The following is a 16623-nucleotide window of genomic DNA, read 5'->3' as shown; positions in this document are numbered from 1 at the left end:
GTATGGCTTCCTCTATACATTTCACAATATCTTTAATTAATTAGATTTTTTCGTCATACTCCATTTACTAAAATATTTATATTATATTATGTATATTTGTATACATATTTGCAAATTACTTACCAAAAGATGAAATTAAATTTTTTATATATATTCAAAATATTAATTTCAAAAAAATATACGCAAATGCAACTATGTACTACGAAAGAAAGAACACGAATGCCGAAAAACGTCGCAGCGAACTGTTACGAATAAGAACACAAAGCGAGTTGCTGAACACTGGAAACTCGGCGCGATTCTCCTCTCCTCGTCGCCCCCTCGCCTATAAACTAAGAGTTGCCGCAACAAAAGTTGCCGTGTGTGATAAGGCTCTTTACGATCTAACTAATGTAAATAAAATGTAATTTAGCAAACACAATAGTTACACAGTCGACTAAATGCAGTTATGTACATAAACAACGAAACGTATATTAGATCAGAAATGAATATGTAGCTGTCACAAGAAAACTCGATGTGATAGAAACAAAACTGTTATATATTTTCAATGAGGGTACACCAACGTAAATAAAAATTATAACAAAGTTCATGTGACAAAAACAGTGTTTACCAGTGTTATCTACTTATTTAATGTCTGCGGCAAAAAAGAAGAAAAGTGTTGTGCGCAGCAGCACCGACATTTTGAGCATCTATGGAACGGTGCGGCTGTAAGTTCTGTAAGTACCCAGAGTGAATTTATGGAACATGAGGTTGTGTCTGAATCACAAAATAGTTTAAATTCCTTGTTGGATAACGAAGACTCAGAACACGAAAATTAGGTGTCATGAATTCAGATATTATTTGTTTGATATTCGAAACAGAATTTGTATCGCCTTTGGGTATCACGGAAACGAATTTTATTGGTTTTGCTATCAGAAACAATGCAAGAATGTAGTCGCTCACAGATTTTAAATGTAAGTTAAGAAATCAGGTTATTTTATTATTATGAATTAATTTATCTTTATTTCTATAAGGGAAAACATAAGTATAAAACACAAAATGTCTAAATTACTGAGTTAAAAAAAAATCCGGATATTTAAAGATATTAGATTTGCAAAACGTAATAAACGTAATTTAACACCCAAATGCGTCTATATTCATTCAATAAAAGTTATCTCTTAAAATATTTCTTTAATTCGGAGCTCATTAAAAACTTTAATAGGATTGCTGATTCGAATATTGGTTTTGCGTATGTTCGAAAAGACGAAAATCCAAACAGATTCTGTGACACCATTAAAAATCAGAATTGGTTTGCACTTCTGACAGCTAAGCAATTCTGTTTTGGATTCCACAATACCCTTGTATATTTGTGATGAAAGTGAGAACTCGTCGGATGGCGCCGTTATTGATTTCAATAAACATTTAGCTGCATGGTTTGTACAGAGAAATGTGTCCAATGTGCATGCTAATAAATTATTAAACTTATTAAGCGATAAAATTGAAGCCCTACCAAAAGATATCAGAACGCTAAAACGTACGCCGAACGATGCTCCAACTGTCTCGTTAGCAGCTAGAGATTATACCCATTATGGAATGAGAGACTGTGGGAATATGAAGAGCTTACTAATATTTTAGATTTATTTTTGAACGATCTTCTCAAAAATTGATTCTCTTATGAAAGCAAAACTTATAATAAAATGTACAGCATTTATTCTGGATGCACCAGCTAGGACACTTATGCTTGGAGGGGTGAACGGAAAGAGAATCGTATGATCCATTACCAAAACCATCCTATGTGCAGCCATCACAATCAGCAAAGTTCTTTGCAGATTGAAAAACTTAAAATTACCATGATCCTACATGCACGTGGTACGTTTGGGTGTAATGAGGGCATTCAATTTGCAACATACACACACTCGAAGTTCAAATGACTTTTCAACAAAAACAATTACATTTAATTGATTATTTCGAAATATATATACATATATATATATATATATAGTTACATATTTTGAGTTTGGTTTTTCTGATTGAAAATACCATTGTCTGAAAATATAAACAATAACTACAATTATTGGGTCGTTCACTAAATAATTTCGTTTGATGATGCTTTCATTGAATTTTTGCCCAGCCAACTTCACAAACTCGCTTTACCGTTATATAATTGAATGGCTAATATAAAAGTTTTCTTTGGTGCCCTATTGAAGATGAAAAATCGAAAAAACCATTTTTGGCATACTTTATTGTTTTACTGTCAAAAAGGGAAAATTGCAGTTTAAGTAAGGCTTTCGTAAAAGGCTGTAATAACGGACGGACGAAATTGATTTGCACAATTTCGTTCCGGAAATTTCGAACTTGAGGATGTACAACGTCCTGGAAGGTCTCTTGAAACCGATGTGGATTAAATAAATCCTTGATCTATGCAAATCGTTGATGAATATATAAATTCATGGAGAATATATAATTTCATAAAATGATTTACACAATATAAATATGTATTTTAATTGCTCTAAAATTCAAATTACTTAGTGAACGACCCAATACACTTTAAGTTGAAATTTAATTCCAAAATCCAGTGTACTCTTTACATGCTTTCTGTACAGCTCAGTAAATATGTTTTTAACTTTTCAAACACTTGAAAATAGTCAGATTTATAAGCATAAAGCTAGTTTTCGTATGTGTACTATATGTGAATTTCCGTTCTTACAAATATCAGATTGTTCCCATCTTAAATATACAAGGAGCGTTCGAAAGCACACAGGACTTAAAAAAAAAAATAACAAATAGTTTTTTCGGAAAAATCAATTTATTTTGTTCAAAATAGTCTCCTTCTGCTTCAATAGAGCTTTTTGCACAGTCCAAAAGCATGTCGAACGAGTGTTTTAGCTCGTTGGCCGGTATGGCCGCCAGTATTCCGGTGCAAGCCTTTTGAATGGCTTCTACGTCTGCATAACGCCTTCCTTTCATGGGCAAATGCATTCTTCCGAAAAGGAAAAAGTCGCACGGTGCCATATCAGGTGAATACGGGGAGAGGTTTATGGCTAAAATGTGATTTTTGGTCAAATAATCGTCCTTCGAATGTTTTATTCTGAGCAATTTTTGGTCGTCAGTCAATTTGTGCGGTGCGCGGAACAAACCGTGCACACACCTTTCGTAAGCCCAAATGTTCGGTCAAAATGTGATAAATTGATGTTTTGGAGATGTTCAATTCCATTTCCATAAATTTCAATGATGATTTCGGCTGATTTTTGATGAATGCACGCACAGTTTCGATGGAATTTCCGGTGATCTCGAATTTTGATTGGCCTACATGTTGATCGTCATTTATGTCTTCATGACCACTTTGAAAACGTTGAAACCACTCTGTTACGGGAAAGGCAATCATCGCTATAAACGTGTTTCATCAGTTGAAACGTTTCGATAAAAATTTCGCCAATTTTAAAACAAAATTGAATGTTGGCCTTTGTTCGAAGCTCATTTTCGCACCGATAACACAAACATAATGACACTTAAAACGCAATAACTTCATTTCTAATTGATGAAATGTTATGAAATTCTCTCTGGACAATCGATAAAGATAGCAGATTCTAACGCACATATAGATGGCGGCCCACCAGGGGGCGCTAGATTCAAAAAGGCCTGTTTACTTTGGAACGCACCTTGTAATATAGATAGATATCTATATATATGTACATACATATGAACATATATGTATATATTTAGCTTTTAAGTATTTTCAGGTATTTTCATTTTGTACTTAATAGACGATGTTTTGTACACCAAATCTATGTATCACATCCATATATAGTATATCGGCATTAACTGTCATGTGCATTTGTTCACATAAGCATGCTGCAATAGAGAAATACGATCCAGAAAATTATTAATTAGGTTGCTACAAAAGGTGAATTAACGAGTAGCTTACTCCGGCATATAATCTGCTTGGGGTGTTTTCGGTCTGTCGTTTAGTAACATTTTCCATTCTTCAGTTTGGTATCCTTCTTTGTTTATCTCATCAGGCTTTTTCGGAAATGAACTGGCCATTAACATAATATTTTTTGCAATGCGTTGTTGATCGATTATACGTTGATCCTCATCAGAGCGCTTATCTTTATTCTCCGATATCCTGCCTTCCATTTCAGTAGAGCGCTTTATTCATGAAAAACACGATTTTATTTTGATATTAATATACAATATGCATTTAAAACAGTTTTGAAATTGATTCTAACCTGATGGATAGGTACATCGTGAGGATTTGTCCAAATCTCGGATCTTGCTGTGCCATTCCCAGAGTCGGCCGTTATTGCGGAACGCGCGGGTATTAGAGGTGAACGCACACAAACCCTTGATAGGAGTGATAATCAGTAAATTCATCTTTGTCACGAAAATTATTAATATTTCCAAATGTTTTTTTAATTAGTTTATTTCTAATAAACTAAAAAATAGCTCAAAAAATATACAAACGCATCTACTTATAGCAAACACAACACAAATACATATCTCTTGAGGACATGATGTACATACATATGGTCGTTGTTATATTCCAATTTTGGTTTAGAAAATTATGTAAATATGTATGGTTGTGAATATATAGTATGTATATGGTATAAGAGTATGCTAAAGGTTTTTTTGTGCGGGTCATCATTGTTTTTGTTTTACTGGCTGTTTAATATATGTCCGGCTCATTGCTCGACATCTCGAATCTCGATCTAAAACGAGAGGAGAAGAAGAACAATGAGCACGGACATAGAATAAAAATATATTGTAGATATGTACATATGTACGTAGGTTTGTGCGCCGACATGTGTGAGTATGTATGCATGTATATTTAAATAAATACTATATGATATATACACATATGAATTTAGTGCGAACTCACTTATTAACATCCTCAAGCTTTTTTAACAATCGTTCATTCTCGCGACATACAATTTCTTGGTCCCTGATTATGGTTTCGCGCACTGTAAATAGGTGATTGTTTTCCTGTCGTAATGCTTCGTTCTCTTGCATATATAATTTCACTAGTTCGGCTAGTTCATTTCCATCCAGCTCCGCCAATCGTTCCAAATCAACTTTTGGTACTGCCATGCCACCGGTGGCAACACGCTCAAGATGCATTTCCAATAATTCTCCATTCTGGTGTATGTCATTCGGAGTCTTGAGTGATTCATGGTGCAAGTTGAGTGCGGATTTGAGGTGATCATTTTCCATTACTAAAGCGTTTATATCACGTTTTAGGCTAAGAATGAGTGCCTCACGTGGATCCATCATAATGACAGGTTTCGTGCGAATACGTTTGGCTCTTGACGCATAACGTAAAGTGTTCAAGGTCTCGGCGTGATTATATTGCGCTGGAGATACACAAGCGATCATGAGCGTAACGCCATTTCCAGCTAAACTGTCAGCGAGTAATTTAGTTAGTTGGCTATCCCGGTAGGGAATGTGACCAAATCTTTTTTTGCCGTCGCTCAGTGATGCAATGCAATAACCTGTAAATAAAAGAGGTAAGTGCTTGTCGCAAAGTTGAAATTGAATGATTTTACCCAAAACCATCAAACTTTTGTTTATATTATTAGCTTCTTCCAGAGTCTTGCCTTCACTAAGCGTTTTCTTGGTGAGTTCGCTGCCAGCCAGATCTACAAAGTTGATTTTTCCATGCTTTGAAATAAAAACTCCACCGTCGGTTTGTTGCTCTGAAATAATATGCACCGTGAGCATGGTATGCGATCGGGACGAGTGATCATTCATGGCATGGGATCCAACAGCGCGGTTTCTCATCCCTGGAAGAGCAGAAATAAAACATTATCTTGTAAACTTCGTACGACTTTGGAAGCTTTATTTTATAAACAACTAGCAGCTCGTCCCGGCTTTGCACGGATGGACAAACGAGTCCATCCTAACTGGTGTACGTATCACCTGAAACTAAGCGAGATAGATATAGGGTAATATGTATAAATACACCATGTGACTTCTGGCTATTCTTGTAACTCAAAGAATCGCTCCGGGGAAACCGTTTTGTGTTAATTGAAGACATCAAAACAAATTCGACGCGAGAGCTGAGGTGGACTGACATAAACAGCTGCAGTAAACATACTTGTTGACAGATCGCGCTAATTTTTGGCATCATAATTAAGGATAGTTGTACAAACCTAGAAAAAAATTTACCTGCCTTCTACAGTAGAGGCCCGCTAATCCGGATCAATTAAAACCGGCCCCTATCCGGAATATAAGGAAATCCGGATTACCAAAGACATATCAGAACTGTTTATTATAACAAATAATAAACATGTTCCAATGAAACAAAAAAAACTTAAACCAATAAAGCATAAAAGCGAATGTAGTGAATAATAAACATGTGATCCGGATTAGAGAATACGGATAGAGAATGCCGGTCCGGATTACAAGGGACATAATAGAAATTTTGAGTTTTTAACCCTGTCCGGATTACAGTGGAATCCGGATTAGGCCATGTCCGTCTTAGCGGGCCTCTACTGTATATAAGCGAGAGTTTTAAATGAAGAATTCCCGATACTTTCTGGAAAGAGTGTATAAAGGATCAGGATGACGAGAAAAGTTGCAATTCGGGTGACTGTCCGTTTGTCTTTCCGCCCGTCCGTGCAAGCTGTAACTTGAATAAAAACAAGAAAAAACGTTAACTTTGGTTGCACCGAAGCTAAATACCCTTCACAGGTGCATTTCTGTTAGTAACCATGTGTTAAGTTTGTATGGAAGCTATACATATGCTATAGTCATCCGATCTGAACAATTTTTTCGGAGATTATACTGTTATCTTAAGCGGTAATCCATGCCAAATTTCGTGAAGATACCACGTCAAATGCGAAAGTTTTCCATACAAGCTCTTGATTCCGATTGTTCGGTTTGTATGGCAGCTATATGCTATAGTGAGCCGATCTGAACAATTTCTTCCGATATTACATTATTTCTATAAACAATAACTCATACCAAATTTCGTTAAGATATATCGTCAAATGAGGAAGTTTCCCATACAAGAACTTGATTCCGATTGTTCAGTTTGTAAGGCAGCTATATGCTATAGTTAACCGATCTGAACAATTACTTCGGATATTACATTGTTGCTTTAGAAAATAACCTGTGCCAACTTTTGTGAAAATACATTGTGAAATGTGAAAGTTTTCCACACGGACAGACGGACAGACAGACAGGCAGACGGACAGACAGACAGACAGACGGACATGGCTAAATCGACACAGCTCAACATACTGATCATTTATATATACATATGTACGTTATTCTTTACAGGGTCTCCTTCTTGGTGTTACAAACTTCGTGACAAACTTAATATACCCTGTTCAGGTTATAATTAGGATCAGGGTTCTCATTTACTACTCCGTAGCAGCAAAATTTCTAAAATTATTGCTATGCTATCGCTACTGCTCTCACTTTGTCTGGAGCCACAGCATAGCCTTATCATAACAATGTAAAGTATGTGCTCTACTCTGCTCCGAGTTTTGTTAGGTAAAAAACTATAGCTGGAGCGGGAGCAAAAAATTAAATTCTGCGCTATGCTCTGGCGTAGCGGTAGCAAAAAATTGGAAGCGGTAGCACAGCAGAGCTAATGAAAATTTTCATGTGCTACAGCTCCCGCATGTGTTTGTTGTTTTTTTTTTCTTTTTTGCTATTTTCTATCATAATATTTGAATTAATTGAATAATTCAATCAAAAAAATGTTATGCAAATCATTTTGGCACTTGTTGCGTCATGTGACTTTATAAATCTAAAATCAAATATTTTAAGAAATATATTAATAAAGTGAATTAGATAATAATTGAATAACTCCCAACAAAGTGAGAGCGATAGCAAGAGTAAAATGAAATACTACGAGAGTAGCGTAGTTTTTCAAACGCTGATTAGGATATCTTGATGATATACGAGTTCGTAGATAAGAGAAATATGCGTAATTTTTTTTTCTGTTACATTATCGGATAGTATATTCTGTAATAAACATTCTTTCAAATTTTGAAATTGAAGTTCAAATTAATTCAGTCGCTAAAGTGTTTCTTAAAGAAAGGGAACAGAGTGGGGAACGCAGCGACTCCAATCTTTAAACGCGTTTTTTTTTTCAGAATGGTCCAATTTGGAGATAACATTTTTAACGCCCTTCTTTTTGGCGCTATGGAAGCTTTGTTTTTGAAATCTTCCTATTTTTTTCTGCGAAAAACTGTAGAATAAAAGGGCCAAATTCGATCCTTTTTGTCAAACCGCTACCATTTTATCAAAAAAGATTAATAATCTTTTTGAAATTTTTGTTTTATGTCAAAATTGCGGTCGCAATCGCGAACATCGTACAGGACCTTTCTTTACGTGTCATTTCAACAATTTATTTAACTAATATACACCCATCAAATAAGCATAAAATATCATTTTGTATTCGTCACGAATGTATTTTTTTATTAAAAAACCGGACTGATTAGTTAATTTCAACATTAAAAAAATAGCGAAATTCAGTGATTTTTCCGCACAGTGAGACGATCCCTTAAGATATAAAACTCTAATTTGGCACAGGGGATCGCAGTATCAAGGGGCAGCTGTGGGTAAAATTTTTTGGAAAAGTGAGTGTGGCCTCTACCTTTAATAAGTTTAATGTACATACATATGTACATATCTCCTAAACCAATAAACGTACAATAACCAAAGCACAAATATTACAAGACCTTCTATCGACAGTGTGAAAATGGATGAAATTGGAAGATATCCCCGCTCACCCCCCCTATAACAGTACTGTTTAAAACTACCTAAAACGAAATAAATCAAGAATAGCCTTCCCATACAATGGTTTTATGGGAGCCGATGTGAAATTGGACGATGGGAGTGGTTTCTGGGTGGAATCCCATATCTCGGGATATCTATATTATGGCATGAAAATGAACGAAATCGGAAAATAGCCACGCCTACTTCCCATATAGCACAATTTTAAATTTCAATTGATTCTTTCACTCTGTTGTACAAGTTAACTCGAAACGCAAACCACCAAAATACTAAGTCAGCATTGTCTGCCTAACATCCGTTTCAGGCAATGCTGAACATTAACACCACCCCAGTCCATGACCAACGGCCCGAGTTATGATCCAACGACAAGCAACAAAAAACGATACTCACAAGCTACCGTAGCCGTGGGATCCGCTGGCGCAGCACAAATATAGCGCAAATAAGCGACGACTTACACTGCACGCAAGTCGGCGTAATCGTGGGATTCGCTGACACTGCATCTGACAAAACATAGCAACGACAGCGACGACGGCTTAGGCTTAGACTTAAGAGTAAGAATGTTTTAGAGTTTAGTTCTGATCGAGCCTGAATAAAGCGCACTAGTGCCTAAAAATAATTGGCGCCCAACCGGGTAAAGGAGATACGAAGGATTCTTCAGAAAGTAAAAATCACCAAGGTATTTTGCGGTGGAGTGTCTTTAATGACTTCAAGGGACCCAAGGACTCACAAAAAATCGCTACAATCTTTAAAAACGTATCCTACAAGGACTCACAGAGAATCGCTACAATCTTTAAAAACGTATCCTACAAGGACTCCAAGGATCCGAGGATTCATCAGAAAGCAGTTTATAATAAAAAACATGTTTCGAGTATTGTAAGTAGAGTGCTTATTAAAATAAAAACATTATAATTTCTTTTGAATTAAAACTAAGGAGCTAATCATAAAATTTTGTGAAACAAATTTTCGAGAGTTTAATAAAAAAGAAACAGTGTAGTATTTTCCCAAAAACATTGTGTTTAGAAACAGAATTTGTGAAGAAAATTGTAATAAATAACTGAAATTATGTAGCCATGTCAACAAAAGAGTGTGATTGATTGATTCGACATTGTCTCAAGGGGAGGTGTGAAAACAAGCCCCGATAAAGTCAATGGAATCAAATGTTATGAGCAGCCAACCACTCTTCGAGGACTACGTTCCTTTCTTGGATTGGCTAGCTACTATCGATGTTTCATTAAAGATTTTTCCAGCCTTGCAAAACCTCTGACTGATATGCTAAAGGGAGAAAAGGGCAAAGTAAGTGCCACACAGTCCAAAAAAAAATAAAATTCAACTAGCACCAGAAGGTATAGAAGCATTTAATAAACTTAGAGAAATTCTGGCATCAGAAGATGCCACGTTAGCATATCCCGACTTCACTAAACCATTTGACTTAACAACCGATGCATCCTCAAGGGGTTTGGGGGCCGTCCTTTCACAAGAGAAAAAACCCATTACCATGATCTCAAGAACACTTAGAGATAGAGAAGAGCATTTGGCAACAAATGAAAGAGAACTCTTGGTGATCGTATGGGCTCTTAACACTTTGAGGAACTACATGTAAGGTGTTAACCAGTTGAATATCTACACTGACCACCAGCCTCTGACGTTTGCAGCTCCGACTGCGCCACCATGCACAGTAAGGAGTCACTGACCTACACTATAGAGACGGAGGATAAGCCCGTAAATTGCTATAAAAACCAGATAATTCTTCAAGAAAGCGAAAGGCAGTCAAAACAGACCTTCATAATATTTGGTTCAAAAAGCAGACATGTAATTTCATTTTGCGATCTTGGCTGACTATTTTTTCCCGAAGATGAATAAAAAGGCAAGGGAAGTAGTAGCAAATTGCCGAATATGTTCAAAGTCTAAATACATTAGACATCCAAAGAAGCATGTTATTGCGGCAACACCGGTTCCATGTAATCCTGGTGAAATATTACACGTCGATATTTCCTCCACAGACCAGAAATATTTTCTAACTTGCGTCGATAAGTTTTCTAAATTTGCTATAGCGCAGAAAATCGCGTCTAGAACCATCATAGACGTAAAACCACCCATACTACAGCTAATAAACATTTTTCCAAACGTTAAAACTATATACTGTGACAACGAAAAGTCACTCAACTCAAATGCTATAAAATCAACTTTGCTAAATTACAACAATGTGAAAATCGCCAACGCCCCTCCACTGCATAGCATCTCAAACGGGCAAGTGGAGCGTTTTCACAGTACCTTAACTGAAATAGTTAGGTGTCTAAAACTAGAAAGAAATCTCGATGACACTGTTGACTTGATTTTGCTTGCCACCATAGAATATAATAAGACAATTCATTCAATAACCCACGAAAAACCAATAGACATCCTTCATCCCAGCTCAGCTAACATTACGGAACTAGTTCGAAATCGTATCGAAAAAGCACAGGTCAGTGATCGCGAATACCATAATAAGGGTCGTAAGAATGTGACGTATAACGTTCGCGACAAGGTCCTAGTGAAAGTTAATCGAAGGCTAGGCAATAAACTCTCAACACTATTTACAGAAGAAGTAGTCGAACAGGACCTAGGCACCACCGTTCTTATAAAGGGGAGGAGGGTCCACAAAGACAACCTTCGTCCACCTTAATTAATCACTTTATTACGTTAAGTCTTGTATTTTAAATTACAGGATAATATCGACATTCCTATTGACGACCACTTTAACACAAAAGCTAACTGACTACACCAACTCCAAGTACATCCCAATTTTGGACGGAAACGCAATAGTATGGGAACATTACGGTTATTTGACGCACCTTACCAACTTGACACTATATGCAACATTGAACGACGAGACGGCAGGATTTATGGACCTTTTCCCAATGACACACATGAAGAAAATAGTAGAAGCAGACATAAAATACATCGAGACTTTACTTCGAACCGTTGACATTCACCATCGACAGGCTCGAAGCTTAAAATTTTTAGGTACTGCACTAAAAGTCGTCGCCGGCACCCCTGACTTTGACGATTTCCAAAGACTACAACTAAGACAGGATATGCTCATTGAATCTAATAACAGACAGTACAAAATTAATACGCATATTCAGCAAAAAATCTTTGAAATCACGCAAACAATAAACACAATTATAAACTCAACAAGAAAGGAAGCAATAGACACAGGTCATCTTTACGAAACAATACTTGCAAGAAATAGAGTAATAATCCTCGAACTGCAATCAATCACAATCTCAATAGCCCTAGCTAAGTTGAACCTAGTGAACCCAATAATATTAGATAATAGTGATATCAATAATATTATCAATGAGCACTCGACTAACATAACTATGTATAATAGAAATAATAGGAATGTCTAGCATTAAGGCTTTACAAAATAAGAATAATTTGTACTTTGTAGTTAAGTATCCAATCCCTCAAATTGTTTGTAAAAAATATAGTTTATTCGCCGTGCCTCACGAAGGACGAGTCCTACACTTTGGGGATACTAATTCCGTCGCTGAGTGCGGAAACGAAGCGTATGCTGTTAAATGTGAAAAATCAACTTTTGCAACTTTTTGCAAGAAGCAAACAACCCCTACTTTTTGTCAGCAACTATTCACAGGTGCTGTAGTAAATTGTTCAACTACTACCAATTATGATAAGGGCATCAAAGAAATCGATGACGGCATTGTCATTATCAACAATGCCACAGCAACGATAGAGGTTGAAAAAGGAGATAGCAGAACCGTCAGCGGTACTTACCTTTTGACTTTCGATCAGTTAGTAAAGGTAAATGGGACCGAGTATCACAATCGAAATCATACTCCTACTCGTACTCCTGGCACTCCAACGGCTCAAAGAGTCAATCTTTTAGGACATATAGAGACATTGAGTTTGAACTATCTTCATGAAATGAATGCGGAAAATATCAACCATATTGGCGCTCTTCGAGGAGAAGTCAACTCAACAACATTGCTTTTTATAGTAACGATAGCATCAATCTTTATCCTAGTAATCTTGCGACTTGCTCTAAGCAAATATAAAAAACACACCGCGAAAAAGGCAATGAATGTCTTAGTAAGAGAGGTCACCGAGAGAATCGTCTACGATTCCCACTTAGGAAGGAGGAGTTAACTCGAAACGCAAACCACCAAAATACCAAGTCAGCATTGTCTGCCTAACATCCGTTTCAGGCAATGCTGAACATTAACACCACCCCAGTCCATGACCAACGGCCCGAGTTATGATCCAACGACAAGCAACAAAAAACGATACTCACAAGCTACCGTAGCCGTGGGATCCGCTGGCGCAGTACAAATATAGCGCAAACAAGCGATGACTTACACGACACGCAAGTCGACGTAATCGTGGGATTCGCTGACACTGCATCTGACAAAACATAGCAACGACAGCGACGACGGCAGCGGCAGTGAGGACGGCTTAGGCTTAGAGTTAAGAGTAAGAATGTTTTAGAGTTTAGTTCAAGAAATCAAGAAGCAATTAATATAACGTGATAAAACTTTGCAAAAATTGTTCAAATGCAACAAAAATTGTTCAAGCCCTTAAGTACCGAATATTTGTACCCTTATAGGTACAGTTGAGTTTTGATCGAAAATATCGGTCAATGTGTGAGATATATGATTGAAATTCAAAACCTCCTGAACTTTGGCAGTTGATCGAGTTCAGGAGATTTTTACGTTTAACAATTGGAAACGAGCGATGGCCCGATTGAAATCTTACCAAAAAAATATGTAAACAGAGGGATTTGTTACATCGTTCAAGACCACTCATAAAAATTGTATAGCAATGAAAATTAAATAACTTTTCGAAATTTGAATGTATTTGCTGAAACGTTTTATAATGTGAAGCATCATAGTATTAATTTTCAATGGATAATGATTAAAAACATTTATTGAATGAGAACTAACATGCTAAAATCATATTATTGGGTATTTAAATTTCAAAATTCATTTCTTTTAACATACCATAAAAATATCTAAATGGTTTCTCCATATCGTTACAAATGTTGGTTCTTTTAATTTAAATGCCCAAAAGTAATTATTTTGTCCGATCTGGCCATAATGGAAATTGTTATAAAAAACGTTAATTTTGAGGCGCTCTCACACTGGAATAAGTTGGGCATCCTTTTATCCCTGGTCCATGCCTCTGCACCATATAGCACGACGGGAATAATGAGTTTGGTTTTTGTTCGTCGAGAGAGGACTTTACTTCTCAATTGCCTACTTTGTCCGAAGTAGCACCTGTTGGCAAGAGTTATTCTTTTGAGCTTCGTTGTTGGTGCTAATGCTGGTTCCAAGAAAGACGAAATTATCTATGACTTCGAAGTTATGACTTTCAACAGTGACTTGGGAGCCAAGTCGCGAGTTCGACGACTGTTTGTTTGATGACAGGAGATATTTCTTATATGCCCTCGTTCACTGCCAGACCCATTTGCTTTGCTTCCTTGTCCAGTCTGAAAAAGCAGAACTTACGGCACAATGTTAAGGCCAATGATATCAATATGATCGGCATTCGCCAGCAGCTGTTCACTCTTATAGAAAATTGTACCTTCTCGATTAAGTTCTGCAGCTCGAATTATTTTCTCCAGCAGTAGACTGAAGAAGTCGCACGATAGAGAGTCGCCCTGTCTGAAATATCATTTGGTATCGAACGGCTCGAAGAGGTCCTTCCCGATCCTGACGGAGCTTTGGTACTGCTCAGCGTCAATTTACACAGCCATATTAGATTTGAGGGGATACCGAATTCAGACATAGCGGCATAGAGGCAGCTCCTTTTCGTGCTGTCAAAAACAACTTTAAAATCGACGAAGAGGTGGTATGCTCCTATCAGTTTTTCGACACCTTGTTTGAATAGCTCAACCGGCAATCCAACGGCCCCCGCCGCTTTGTTGTTCTTCAGACGGGTAATTGCTTTCAAACTTTTTTATGGTCGGCAATGGAACTTCTGCTCCATCGTCATATATTGGAGAATCGGGTTCGACATCTTCAGGTGTTATGCTTTCACTGCCATTCAGTTCCCTTATACCGAGTTGTTGACGAGTGCTCTCAGAGAGCAGGGGTGCAAGTCAAGTAGAAAAACTGTTCAGCTGCCAGTTGTGATTGCAGCTTCTCGGCGTCGAACCTTCCTTGTGTTTGTCGACGTACTTGAGACGTGTCTTCCGTCTATCGCAACTTGATCGATCTGGTTGGAGGTTTTTCGATCCAGAGACAGCCAGGTAGCTTGGAGAATTTTTCTATGCTGGAATCTAGTACTACAGATAACAATATTTTGGGTCACGGCGAAGTCGATCAGCCTCAACCCACTTGGTCCTTCTCTTCCACCGAGGCGTGGGCGCAAATCAGTGATATGTTGAAGAACTTTCGCTTCTCTTTTGAGGCTGTTGGTAATCTTTCATTGGGTCCCAAACCCAGCGCAAAATCCTTAGGAGGGATGTTTCGCCTTCTCACTTAGCTCGCCTTCAAACGGATGTTCTTTGGGTATCCAGAGGATACTTGGTCTAAGGCCGGAAGTCGTTAGAGGCTTGAGCTTACATATGGCATACATACATAAGAATCGTTTCTGATCACTTCCAAGTGAATGTCAATCAGAGAACTTTCTGCCCTTGCATGAACTCCTACACATAACTCTATCTTCCTATCCTAGGTATATGCCTAAGGTTTAAAAGGTTTCTCTCATTACGCTATCCTGATGCTTATGAATTCTTGGTTAAAACTGGAAATGCTAAGGGCAATAAATTAATTGTTAATATTTTACCCCAAAGTGAGTTTTCGAGTACAAAATAAAATTGTTTTATATATAGAAAAAACATTTTTCATGGATGTCTCTTTTATTACGCAATTCCAATGTATATACATATGTACATACAGTAGAGGCCCGCTAATCCGGATCAATTAAAACCGGCCCCTATCCGGAATATCAGGGAATCCGGATTACCAAAGACATATCAGAACTATGTACTCGTATTAAGAAAAAATATTTATAAATTTCTGTTTGTTTATTATAACAAATAATACACATGTCCCAAAAAAAAACTTAAAACAATAAAGCATAAAAGTGAATGTAGTGAATAATAAATATGTTATCCGGATTAGAGAATACGGATAGAGAATGTCGGTCCGGATTACAAGGGACATAATAGAAATTTTGAATTTTTTAACCCTGTCCGGATTACAGTGGAATCTGGATTAGGCCGTGTCCGGATTAGCGGGCCTCTACTGTACCACATCCATATAAACATAGTATGTGTGTATTTAACCGTTATAAAATTCTGATGCGATCTTTTTATAACACTAATAAAAATAGCCTGTTTATGTATATGTACAAGAAAAAAAATTAATAATCAATTTCAAATTCAAATTGGCTCATTACGAATATGAAATTAGCAACCATGTGTAGTTTGAATATTTGCGTCTACTGCATTTGATAGATATGTACTGGTTTCGTATAGTTTAGGCACCAAATAACCGCATGATAAGTGCACCAGGTATGATTGGATTTAAAGGTATACGAAAGCTCTTGTAAAGCTTGTAGTTCGATTTTGTTTCTATGTATTCTTGTGGTTTACTCGACTAGTTTATGAGATAAACAATTTTTAATTCAACGACCCCATGCCATCTCTACAGACGTGGTCAAGATGATAACAGTTGAAATAGTGACAAACTGGCTCGATGGTAAAAACTACGGTCAGAAGAGTAACATCCACACCCCACTAATTCACGAAGTATCAATGCATCCAAATAAAGTTAAGGTCGTTGACTTATGTATTTCAAAATGAAATTTAGTTAACCTTCAAAATTTACAGTGAAACATAATCATAAATAAACGATTAATTTGGCTCTAATTGAATTATGATATACCTTTGAA

The 16623-nt window shown here is 36.9% G+C and overlaps 1 protein-coding gene across 2 annotated transcripts in view; it reads right to left on the bottom strand.

The window, feature by feature from the left end:
• Positions 1-1586: 1586 nt before the first annotated feature.
• LOC126754517 (kinesin-like protein KIF12) overlaps positions 1587-16623 on the bottom strand; it is a 69124-nt gene continuing 54087 nt past the window's right edge. Inside the window, exons 6-10 of one of the 2 annotated variants that reach the window (XM_050466568.1) lie at positions 5520-5756; positions 4856-5465; positions 4206-4320; positions 3902-4125; positions 1587-3828 (exon numbers count right to left, since the gene is read on the bottom strand). In XM_050466568.1, the coding sequence (XP_050322525.1) occupies positions 3816-3828; positions 3902-4125; positions 4206-4320; positions 4856-5465; positions 5520-5756 (1199 nt within the window). In that variant the 3' untranslated portion in view covers positions 1587-3815. Of the gene's footprint in view, positions 3829-3901; positions 4126-4205; positions 4321-4381; positions 4686-4855; positions 5466-5519; positions 5757-16623 lie in introns of those variants that run through there. The other variant, XM_050466569.1, reaches the window with a different exon arrangement.

The sequence above is a fragment of the Bactrocera neohumeralis genome, chromosome 4, assembly GCF_024586455.1.
Source record: "Bactrocera neohumeralis isolate Rockhampton chromosome 4, APGP_CSIRO_Bneo_wtdbg2-racon-allhic-juicebox.fasta_v2, whole genome shotgun sequence".
NCBI lineage: Eukaryota > Metazoa > Arthropoda > Insecta > Diptera > Tephritidae > Bactrocera > Bactrocera neohumeralis.
The sequence above is the reverse complement of the archived record's forward strand: the minus strand, read 5'-3'. Positions and strand labels throughout refer to the sequence as shown.